At 36.5% G+C, this 12,197-nt stretch overlaps 1 protein-coding gene across 1 annotated transcript; it reads left to right on the top strand.

The window, feature by feature from the left end:
- Positions 1–9,709: 9,709 nt before the first annotated feature.
- On the top strand, positions 9,710–11,672 carry LOC103973657 (LOB domain-containing protein 30-like). Its single transcript, XM_009388291.3, has 2 exons — positions 9,710–10,522; positions 11,020–11,672. The coding sequence occupies exons 1-2, from the start codon at positions 10,136–10,138 to the stop codon at positions 11,392–11,394; spliced, it is 762 nt and encodes a 253-aa protein (XP_009386566.2). The 5' UTR covers positions 9,710–10,135; the 3' UTR covers positions 11,395–11,672.
- The last annotated feature ends 525 nt before the right edge of the window (positions 11,673–12,197 follow it).

Below are 12,197 nucleotides of genomic sequence, written 5' to 3'. Positions count from 1 at the left end.
GGGCTAAAGCAAGCTCCAAGATAGTAGTATAGAAAGTTTGATTCATTTATGATAGAAAATGAATACAAAAGAACGACATCAAATGGTTTGGTGAGGATTTTATTATTCTCTTACTTTATGTTGATGACATGCTTATTCTTGAGAAAGATATGTATAAAATTGACAGATTGGAGAAGGAAATGAGTGAGTCTTTTGCAATAAAAGACATAGGGCTAGCAAAGCAAATATTCGGTATGCAGATTTTTCGTGACAGGAAAAATAAGAAGATTTGGTTGTCACATGAGAAATACATCGAGAAGGTATTGGAAAGATTCAGTATTAGCAATACAAAACTAGTTGGTTCTCCTCTTGTAGGTCATTTCAAGTTGTGCTCATAACAGAATCCGTCAATTGATGAGGAGAAGGAGAAAAATGCAAAAGGTTCCTTATGCTTCAACAGTTGGAAGTTTAATGTATACAATGATATATACGAGGCCAGACATCGCATATGTAGTTGGTGTTACTAGCAGATTTCTTGCAAATCCAGGCAAAGAGCACTAGGCAGCAGTGAAGTGAATTTTTAGATATCTCAAAGGGAGCTCTAAGGTTTGTTTAAGCTTTGGAGGTAGACCATATGTGTTAACAGGTTACACAGATGCAGATATGGTAAGAGATATAGATACGAGAAAGTCTAATTCAGGTTATGTACTTACCTTTATAGGGGGAGCTGTGTCATGGCAATCCAGGTTGCAAAGGTGTATTAGTCTTTCCACCACAGAAGTAGAATATATTGCTGCTATAGAGGTATGCAATAAGCTAAACAAGTTCCTATGTCTATTCTTCTAGTAATCTTATGATGAACTTCCAACGATCTCTCGGCAATATTCCGGTAGACTCCCAGCAATCTCTTAGACTTCACGATAATCTTCTTGGCGAGTTCCGATGAGCTTCTCTGGCAAGCTCTGAGACATCTCGACTAGTTCTGCCAGAACTTCCGATGAACATATGGACTTCCGACAAACTCTCGAACTCTCAACGAAGTCGCGTCTTTGACTTTGGGATTTCATTTTACTTCATGCCTTGCTATCATAGTTAATCCTGCACATGTAAAGTACACTTCGATCTAGACAATTAATACTAAGCATTAATCAAGTTATCCGGCATGTCATTGGTCCCTCAACACTTCGTCCGATTCTTCGACGTATCATCCTCTCTTACGGCCTATTGCCCAATCGGTCAGTTGACTCCGTAACTTTGATATCCTTGGCGCAATATATGCTCTTCTTGGCCCGATGCCCGAATCCACGGACCGAACCCTTCTATCGATACGTCGACCGATCCTCCGGCCCGATGTCCAATCTTCTAACATGTTTTCCTCTAGTACAACATGATTCTTCCTACTTTAATTATCTCATCCTGATTGAAGCATCCTTCGTCACTCAAAATACAGATTAAAATATAAATAATTATTAATTGGTTTCATCATCAAAATACGAGATTCAATAATCTCTCTTTTTAATGATAACAACCAATTGATGACGGAGTTAACCTTAACTCTTAGAGTTTAAACAAACTCCCCTTATCAATATGCCATATTGATAGAAACTCTTGGATTCAAAAATCCAGGCAACATGTCATGATCAAATCATGCATGACATCAACATAATTCTTCTCCTTTATCATCAACATAAAGGAGAAGTCCAACTATTTATGTGTTTGGAATATAAGTTCAACTCATTGCATGAAAAATATAATATCAAGTTTTATCATCATGCAATTTCAAGCTAGAAAATTTAGTAAGTGTTACATCATGCTTAGAACATTCAAGCTATCAAGTTTTAGATATGCAAGTTTTACAACATATAAGTTAGCAAATTTAAAGATGTGCTAATTGGCATATTTGCTTTTCTTTGTGATGTGCAAGATAGCATTTCTTTATAATGTTCAAGATAGCAAGTTCTACATTATGCTAACTAGCAAATTAGAGATATTCAAGAAAGTAACTTTTGCTTATTGAAATATGCAAGTTGCAAGCGAGCAAATTTTTGCTTCCTTTGTAATGTTTGAGTTAGCAATTTTGCTTCCGTTGTAAAGTGCAAGTTAGCATATTTTGCATCTTGAGATAGGCAAGATAGCACTTTTGGTATTAGAAATATGCAAGTTAGCAATCTTTACTTCTCTTTTGAGATGAGCAAGCTAACATATTTTTGTATCTTTTTGACTTGTGCAAGATAACAAGTTTGCCTCTTTTCATGATGAGCATGCTAGAAATTTTTGCTTCCCCTTTGTCATTGTCAAAAAAAAGGGAAGATCCTTTACATCAATTTTTAAATTATGATAAAGGTAAGATAACAAAGATAAAAAAAAAGCAAGATGTGAATATCAAAATAATTTTTCATCATGAATATTTCATTATTGCATGCATCATTATCATAAGTTGAAATATATCATGCATAGTCTCAAATCATCATGTATATTTCTAAAATATAAAATGTATGATTCCGAATCATTATTTATAATTACATCAATATTAGCCACAAATCATAGTATTTCAAACCATGATGGTATTAATTTTGTCAAATTATATCCTACATGCATGATTATAACTTTTCCCTCTTTTATTATTGTAAATAAGAAAGAAATAAGGAAAAAACAAAATAGTGTAAAATATTTCGATCATTTCAATCATAAAAAATGAAAGATCAAGTCATGATTTTTAACATCTCTTCTTTTTTATGCATCAAAATAAATTCATGAGTATTTCATGTATAATTTCATTTTATCACATTCAAAATGATAAAATCAAGCTTCATTTTTCACAAGGATCAAGATATACATGTAAAATTAAATCCTTGCAAGTGTTCATCTAAAAAAAAAATTCTTCCTTCATCGAGAAAAATTAATTGGGTGATGAATAGAAGGATTTATACAAAAATAAATTTATTAGGCATGATAACATCAAACATGATTCTTTCTTAAATCCCAAAAATTTATAGGTGTACAAGGAAGAGATCTTAAAAAAAAAACATCAAGTAATAAATCCAAGAACTCACAAGAAGAATCATGATTCATTTAGAAAATCTCCTCTTAAGAAAATACCAAGTAGAATCGTAGGAGAACGATTAATGAAAAATCTTGATTCATATTAAATCTTAATTTGTAAATATCAAGGAATCAAGATGATGATTTAGGGTCATTCAAATTTAACTCATCAAAATCATTTTCATGGTCCAAGAGATTCATAAAATTGATATAAATAGATTCATTAATCTCCTTTTTGGAAAAATCGATAAGTAGGAAAAATAAAATTTTCAAGGAGAAGCCTTTTCTCTTTTTAGTTGTTTCAATTCATGTGATTTATTTCATTCATGCTAAAAAAAAAATGCATCAACATTTAAAACCGAAAGTGCAAGATTTTTATGTCAAAGATCAATAAGCCACTTTCATTACCGTAAAAATATTAATCCATAAATCTTAAGAATCATCATGCATAATTTCGAAATTTGTTAAGCATAATCATTATGCATCATTACATTATTTCATAAAACTTAAAGTATTTTTAATCAAAATATTTTTGTTTGTTTATCATAAAATATGTATTTTTTATGATTATTTTTAAAATCATTAGAAAGGTAAGCATGATCCAATTTTATTTTTGCATATTCATTAAACATGCAATTCAAAAAAAAAATTTAATTTTCTTAAACTAAATTAAACTAAATTAAAAATAAGTAATGAAAAGCATTATGTAATTTTAAAATAAACTAAAGGCATTTTGATTATCTCAATGTCGAAAGCCATTAAGGTGTAGTTTGCCACCTCGTCTTTGTTGATTTTCTCCTTGTTTTTAGAGGAGCTTGATTCATCCGACTTTGTGTTCTTCTTTTTACGTTCAAAGTAAGTAGATGTATTCTTTTTGTTCTTTTTAAGTTTATTTTTAATTTTCAATTCTTGTTTTAAAATTTTTATTGAAAGTTCAAGTTCACCATTACTTAAGCTTATGCTCGAGTTGTCTTCGATTGTTCTTAGTCCGAAATCCTTCCTGTCCTTTGGAAGGTGGTTCTTAAGTTCTTTACGTGTATTGCACGTCATTTCATAGGTCATAAATGACCCGATTAATTCTTCGAGAGGGAAATGGTTCAAATCTTTTGATTCTTGTAAAGTCGTTACTTTTGAATCTCAACTCTTATTAAAAGAACGTAAAATCTTGTTTATAAGTTGAAAATCCGAAAAACATTTGCCAAGAGCTTTTAAACCATTAACGACATTTGTAAAACAAGTGTATATGTCAACAATAGTTTCGCTTGACTTCATTTGAAAAAGCTCGAAATCATATATTAAAAAATTAATTTTTGAATCTTTAACTTTGCTAGTTCCTTCATGTGTGATTTCAAGAGTGCACCAAATATCAAAAGCCATTTCGTAAATAGAAACATGATTAAACTCATTTCTATCTAAGGCACAAAACAAGACATTCATAGCCTTTGCATTTAGAGAAAACGTCTTCTTCTCCAAATCATTCCAATTGTTCATTGGAAGAGAAAATATTTCAAATCTATTTTCGACTATGTGTCATATATCAAAATTTAATGAAAGTAAGAAAACTCATACTCAAGTTCTCCAATAAGTGTAGTCTCGTCCCATTGAAAAAGGGAGGATGAATGAGATAATGACCCTCTTGAAAGCCGAAAAGAGCCATTTATATTTGGATATTAAATCAAATAAGAAATCATGAGGCTCTGATACCAATTGTTAGGATCCGGGTTGGCACTAAGGGGGGGTGAATTAGTACAGTGATAAAAACTACGTGTTCAAAAAATCTTCGTACGATAAAAGCTGATTTCGACGTAGAAAATTAATTTCGGAAACTTAACTTTGAAATACGTTTGTAAATAAATTGAAGGCAGTAAGCAATTGAAGAGATTTGTAGTTAAAGTAAATTGCTCAAGACATAAACGCAAACTAGATTTTAGAGTGATTCGGTCAACGTGACCTACATCCAATTTCGGCTTCCTCCTTCAACGAGGTCACTGGCATCCACTAGAGGCCTTCTTTCAATAGGCTAAGGTCAATCACCTTTTACACCCCTCTTCTCCTTTTACCGGGTTTAGGAGATAACCCTTACAAGCACTCAGTCTCCTCTCTAAACAAAAATCTAAGTTTAAGCTAAAGGAGGGAATACGCTTATGATCACAGTAGCATTTTCTCTCTTTTAATCTCTCTGTGCTTGTCTACTTTAATCAGGGATGAGAGGAGTATTCATAGGCTTCAAGTTGATTGAAACTTTAATTCTCGAACTTAGATTTCTACTTTAATTCTCGAACTCTCAATGAAGTCGTATCCTTGACTCCGGGACTTCATTTTGTTTCATGTCTTGCTATCGTAGTTAATCCTGTACATATAAAACATACTTCGATTTAGACAATTAATACTAAGCATTAATCAAGTTTTTCGGTATGTCATTGGTCCCTCGACACTTCATCCGATTCTTCAGCACATCGTCCTCTCTTGCGGCCTATTGCCCAATCGACCAATTGACTCCATAACTTTGATATCCTTGGCGTAATATCTGCTCTTCTTGGCTCGATGCCCAAATCCACGGCCCAAAGCCTTCTGTCAATACGTCGACTGATCCTCTGGCCCGACGTCTAATCTTCATGTTGAGATCCACCTTTGTCAAAAATCATCCTTGTCACATCTCATCATTTATGTTCTCGGATTTATCTTTTTTTTTTTCCTTGTTTGCATGAGATAATAAAGCTTTTTTTAATTTGTTTCAAAGTCACTATATTATTTTTACACAATATCATCTCTATAAAGTTATCAAAGGAGTCCGTGAGTAATGTAAGAAGTAACTTTTATCTTTTTCTTAATCTCCATATCAACTTTCTTTAGTTGATTTGATATTCATCTATATATGTTCAAATACTTTACCAAGTCACCATCTTACTCTATCCTTAACCTATATAATTTTCGCTACAAATGTAATTTGTTAGTTATGCTTTTAGCTAAATAAAACTTTCTTAACTTATCTCAAATAACTATGGTAAAGTCATCAACAATAATATTATTGATAATATTATTGGTGAACAAAAATAATAGTAGTTACATACTTTTCTTCAAGCTCTTTCTAAATATGGTTAACTTATATTTTATGCTTTGCATACTCTTCCCTTTAACATTTTTACTAGGCCTTTCTGAATAAGAAATTCTTCACCCTCCCTTATCATAGAGTACAATTACTTCTTTCATAAATATTTTTCATAATAAAGTTAGCAAAAACAACTAACAAAATACTCTTTAGATTTAATTCGACAACTCGCTAGGTACATTTATGGAGAAAATAATTTTTTTTACTATATGAGAGAAATTATAAGATTCTTAAATTATCCTCACTCAAATTTAACTCCTCTTATATACCCTCTCACATAAACAGGAAGAACTCTTCTCTCAATACTCTTTAGATTTATTAAAAAGAAACCCTCATGACACCTATAGTCTCTTCCCCCTCCTCTCACCAAAATTTTGAAGCTCAATGTGTATTTATATGAACAAATCCTAATCCTATAAGATTTCTTCCTACTTAAGTTCTTAATTAAATCTAAATCAGAAGTGCAAATTTAATTGAGACTCCTTTCTTAAGAAATTAAAACCTCCTAAAATACTTAACAATTCGAACAAAATATTATCAAGTTCTTGTTCTCTTTCTTGTTCCTGTCTAAATCTAAATGTTGGTGTGGATCAAAGCATGTCCTGGTTAATGACGATGCAATAACGTAGGTAGATTGCATGAAACACTCTACTGGCACAATAGTTTTGAAATGGATGCCTCATTGAACGTCTCATATTCTTCTATGAATTTCTCCATAAAGATTAAATCAAGATATAATCTACTTACTCTCTCTTGCATTAATTTCTTCCTCATTGTTGCTAATCCTTACTTATCACTGGTGAGCTTATCCCAGATATTATCTTCCATATAATCTCAGTTGTTGGTCCTTGAATCTGGAGTAAATATAGTCTTTGACAACCTGAGTAGCTTGAGAGAACGGCATCTTATCCATAGACATCGGTTTAACTTCCTCGACATAAAAAAAGAAACTTGATACTTATACAAGTTACTGACATGAAAATATGATTAATATATGTAGTTTATCATTATTCTCCATGTCAAGATAGCTCAGTGTTTTACGCCATCCCATGTTCAAAAAATGCTGGTTGCAAAAGAAACAGGAAATTACTTAATACTTTGGCCGCTGAGATTTCATAAAGTCAACTTCTATGATTTAAACACTAAGTTTGCAACGAAGATATTATATGTTATAGGCCGAATTGCTGACTGTCACGCATAGGAATAATTTTCTAACAATCAAACATTTAGTCAGCTGGTTATCACCTAATTCTATAGCATTTTGTTGGTCAATCGAATCTGTAAGCACGCAATTCTTAGAACATCACCAATTCCTAATTGATGGTATCTGGTCCATGGAATATATATGTTATGGCATGCTGTATTTTTTTTTTTTGGCAAAAGATCAACACACAACTGTTTATGGAATTGTGTTTCACAAAGAAAATAAAGGAACACTTGGATGTATGTCTGTTTCTTTGTCCCTTCCAAAATTTTAAGCATCGTTCTTCTAAGATCGGCTTGACTCTTTGTTTGCTGCAATTTACTCCAATCTTATTTTGTCTTTTTTTCTAAATCCTAACCGTTGGTTCCCAAAAGTTTGACCACTAAGATCCAATCCACCTAATTAAACTTTTCTCATCTTCAACTTCTATGCACTAATCAACCACACCAACAAAGCCCCCATTACAAACCAGAAACAGTGAGCAGACACTTCATCATTCTCTTTCAACAGCCATTTCAGTGACCTTGAATAAGGAACAAGGAAAAACCCCAGCCTAGCATTTATGCATATTTAGTCTGTTTTCCATTTTTTTTTTTTTTTTAGGTGATCGTAGTAGATTGCCAAGACATGGGCCTTTAATTAGTTGCTCCAACGAAGACAACAAACTCACGTAGCCATTGATGTGGGGATTCAATCAGAATGCAAGGGTTTGGTTGAGCTTTTAGGTGGTAGGAAGCATTACATTCTTACCATATTTGAGTCCTCTCATTTCCTTTTTGTACTGTAAGTTCGTAACTCCTGTCCCCTTGCCCCTTCTCAAGGTGGCAACAACCTCATTTAAAACCCACTCTCACCGCTACAGAAAACCTGGAGTGCAAGTCAGGCAAGCTTATCTCTCTGCTTTTGTGATGATCCCCATGCGCTGACCACACGAATGGAGTAAGAGAGTCGAACCACCTGGATTCAGAGCAGTTCTGTGAATGCATTCCACCATTGATTTGGACTAATAGAAAACACTGATCCCAAACGACCAGAAAAGAATGGCCAGAATGTGTCGATTACCAAGAACTTTTATCTACGTAAGCTCGGTAGTGTATCATAAAATTTGAAGATCTCCGTGTCGCTCGCTTCGCTTCTTTTCCATATCTTGTTCGTAGTCAAAGTTATTCCGAGCTCCTAAAGACCGAAAGCCAGGATAATAAATGTAGAGGGCGGAGACGTCGAGCTTGACGCGTTGCTGTTGCAGTCAAAGAAGACAGTACGTGGCAGGAGGCGGACGGCGCGGCGACGCGCCGTTATGTACTGTAGCGGTCGGAGTTGTTGCCTCGGTCGACCGATTGTTAATATCACGGCCCCGATGAAACAAGCGGCCAGAAGTCAGCCCCGGGACAGGTGACTTTCACGTGTAGCTGCGTGGGGCCCAATATGGTGTAGACGTGGCAGCACTGCATGGGATGGTGCAGAATGCGTTGTTGGAATGAATCGCGTTTCTCCTTTCTTTTTCCAGTGGCCCACATTCAAAAGCGTGTTTGCCGATGAATTATTGACTCTAAGAAAATTTGTAACTAATCCATGTGGAAACTCATCAATCATGCAACGCACGGCACATAAAGAGTGAGACGGAGGGATTTATTCATGGAATAAGATCTTGCTTTAGATCATTATATACGGTCATTAGTGAGTACTATTAGTCCCTCTTATCACTTGTATTCTTGGTGTCATGTGTAAAGATATAGTTTCGAAACTCTCTTGTTTTATCACTATTTATTATCCTCAGTGGAAAGCCTGGATGATAACGAGCAATAATCTGGCACGACACGGGATTAGGTTTCCATTATTTTAACAATGTCATGTCCTATATATATATATATATATATATTCAAAATCTTATTATTGAGACCAGAGACCGGTTATATACTCCAACGTAGGACTGGAACCACAGATATGGAAGCTACTGCTCCTTGTCATCTTTGGTCTCTTTCCATTCTACCACGCGATCTCTTCAAGAGAAATACGCCATTCTAGTAGAACTCGTGTTCATCGCAACCACGCGACCAACAACAGTGACTAGAGTATCACTATTTAGTGGCTTTGATCAAAGCAACAAAAAGTAAGAGCAGAGCGAAGTGAAACAACCGAGTTGTATCAGATAATATTTATTTGCTATCAGAGTCATTATGGTCAATAGAAACTAGTTCAAGTTGAAGGTTGCGTCTTTTAGCTTGTACGCATCCGGCATTTACCTGCACGCTTATAGAGACATGGATGCGGACACGGTAATTCACCTACCATGCACACTTGCTATACATAAATCCAAATATAGAATATATAGTTCTTATTCGGCTTCACGGAGGGGGGAAGGAGAAGGCGAAGAGAGCAGCTGGTTGGGGAGACTGCCGCAAAGTGACAAGCAAGAAAAGAGAGAAGATGATAGGGAAAATATTGGGTTGGTTTTTCACGATGCTTGCTTCACGCAAGCTGCTAACCGTTGAGAGGAGAGAGAGAGAGAGAGAGAGAGAGAGAGAGAGAGACGAGGGTAGGATTGACTGCTGGGAGTGGCTTTAAAGACTCATCAGTACAGAGAAACCGAAAGCAAACAGGCATCAAGCAGTAATTAGCTCCAACACATCGATCCCATTCTCCTTCACTCCATTTGAACACCTCCTTCGATCTTATTTTCTCCCTTTGTGTTCCTTTTGTCTTTGATCCTTTCACCAACAACCCAATCAATTCATCTTTTGTTAGGACCAACCCGAAGTTAAAAGAGAAATCAGGGAGAAGGAGGAGGTTCATCAGGTGACATGAGTGGTAACGTAAGTCCAAGTCTGAGTGTCGGCGGAGGAAGTGGAAGTGTCGGTGGTGGTGTAGGAGGAGGAGGAGCAGGAGGTGGTGGAGGCGGCGGCGGAGGAGGTGGCGGTGGACTTGGACCCTGCGGGGCGTGCAAGTTTCTGAGGAGGAAGTGCATGGCGGGGTGCATATTCGCGCCTTACTTCGATGCCGAGCAAGGCGCGGCGCGCTTCGCGGCGGTGCACAAGGTGTTCGGTGCCAGCAACGCTTCGAAGCTCCTCCTACACATCCCTGCCCACAAGCGTCACGACGCTGTCATTACTATCTGCTACGAGGCCCAGGCACGGCTCCGCGACCCCGTCTACGGTTGCGTTGCTCACATCTTCGCCCTCCAACAACAGGTGCACACCCCTAAACAGCAGTAGGAAACCGTTCATTGGCTCGCATGCATAGTATTTATTTGATAGGAGCTGTGTAAACAGTCTAGAATCCTTCATCATTCCCATGGAATTCTCTCTTTTCAAGGGAAAGATGGCAGCCATGCAAAAAGAAATTAAGAGACCATCATATCGGTGTTCGCATGCATCATTGGCAATGTCTGGATGGGATTTTCTTTCTGGTTCTAATGCTGTACAACCACGTATGATTGTTTTCGGATCGTAGTTATAATCTGATATACTACCAAGTTGTAATATTTTCTAGCAAATCTAAAACATAAAAGTCTCGTCTCCATTATTGTAGCCATCTTCGATCGGTAATTTGCCAGTAATCACAAATCCAAGCTTCCTGTCTAATTCCCGCGTACAAACTGCTGCATGTTCCATTTCTTTGGCATGATCGTTTACTTGATCTGAGTATATCGATGTGCGATAATCGAATTATGGTTGCTTCAAAATAGGTTGTCAGCCTGCAGGCAGAGCTGTCTTACTTACAAGCCCACCTAGCCACGTTGGAGCTGCCGTCCCCTCCGCCACCGCCCCCACCACCGTCGCTCCTCGCACCGACACCGTTCTCAACATCAGACCTGACATCGGTGTCGAGCCTCCCCTCCACCGGCGATCTCTCGACAATGTTCGACCCTCAGGTGCAGCCAGAATGGCCTCTTCAGCAGCAGCAGCGACCACCCACAGAGCTCCGGCCACAGCTCAGCAACAGGGCAAGGAACGTGTTGGGGAACCCCGGATGTGGAGGCGGCGATCTCCAAGCATTAGCAAGGGAGCTCCTCGATAGGCACCGGTCGACCACCAGCGAGCCGCCTCCCATCTCAAAGTAACAATATAGATTGACTGAAGTCTACTCGTTTATTCAAGACCGTATAATTCTCAGAGGTGGAAGGTGACAGGCGTTGCACAGATCCAGGAGATGTGCTTCCTAACCGGGGATCAAGCATCAAATTTAATTTATATGAGTCGTCTTAGAGGGACATTCATGTGCTTCTCTTGTATTTCATTGCTAAACAACTTTCTTTTGGTTTGTGTTGTTAAACAAAGATGGAAGAACTCCACTTCTGTATAAAAAGGCTTTCGGCATTTTGATCTGACGACAGATTAAGTAGATGGTGAAGTTCGAAGATGGGAGAAGATTGGAAGGTGATGATGCTTTATTGTGGTGTTTTACCGTTGGAGATTGGAAGGTGATGATGCATGAAATGAAGCCTCATGCAGAATTGTCCACTATGTTCTTTTATTGCGTTGCAGCTATGCCCAAGAATGTTTCAGGTGCTAGTTTATAGATGTATAAAATTGACATCAAGTATGCAAGTCAGATATCTTTCATGACAAGCATGCTTGGGAGATTCGAAAGAGAGCATTTGTATCAAGAAAATAAAATGATTTTATTGGATTTTATGACAATGAAAGATAATACTATATTTCTCAATATCTATATTAATGTCATCTTCAATCATGATATTGTTTAGTGTTGGTAAGTAATTTACGAGTGTTCAAACTATTTGAGTTTATATTAGATCTGAACTTCTTCGTGGATCAAAACTAGGATTTATATTAAAAATTCAAGTAACAAGAGTAGTCCTTAGTAAATTAGAATTTGATTCTATAAATACATATTGAGAGTTAA

This window comes from Musa acuminata, chromosome BXJ3-5 (assembly GCF_036884655.1).
Source record: "Musa acuminata AAA Group cultivar baxijiao chromosome BXJ3-5, Cavendish_Baxijiao_AAA, whole genome shotgun sequence".
In the NCBI taxonomy this organism is placed as follows: domain Eukaryota; kingdom Viridiplantae; phylum Streptophyta; class Magnoliopsida; order Zingiberales; family Musaceae; genus Musa; species Musa acuminata.
The sequence above is the reverse complement of the archived record's forward strand: the minus strand, read 5'-3'. Positions and strand labels throughout refer to the sequence as shown.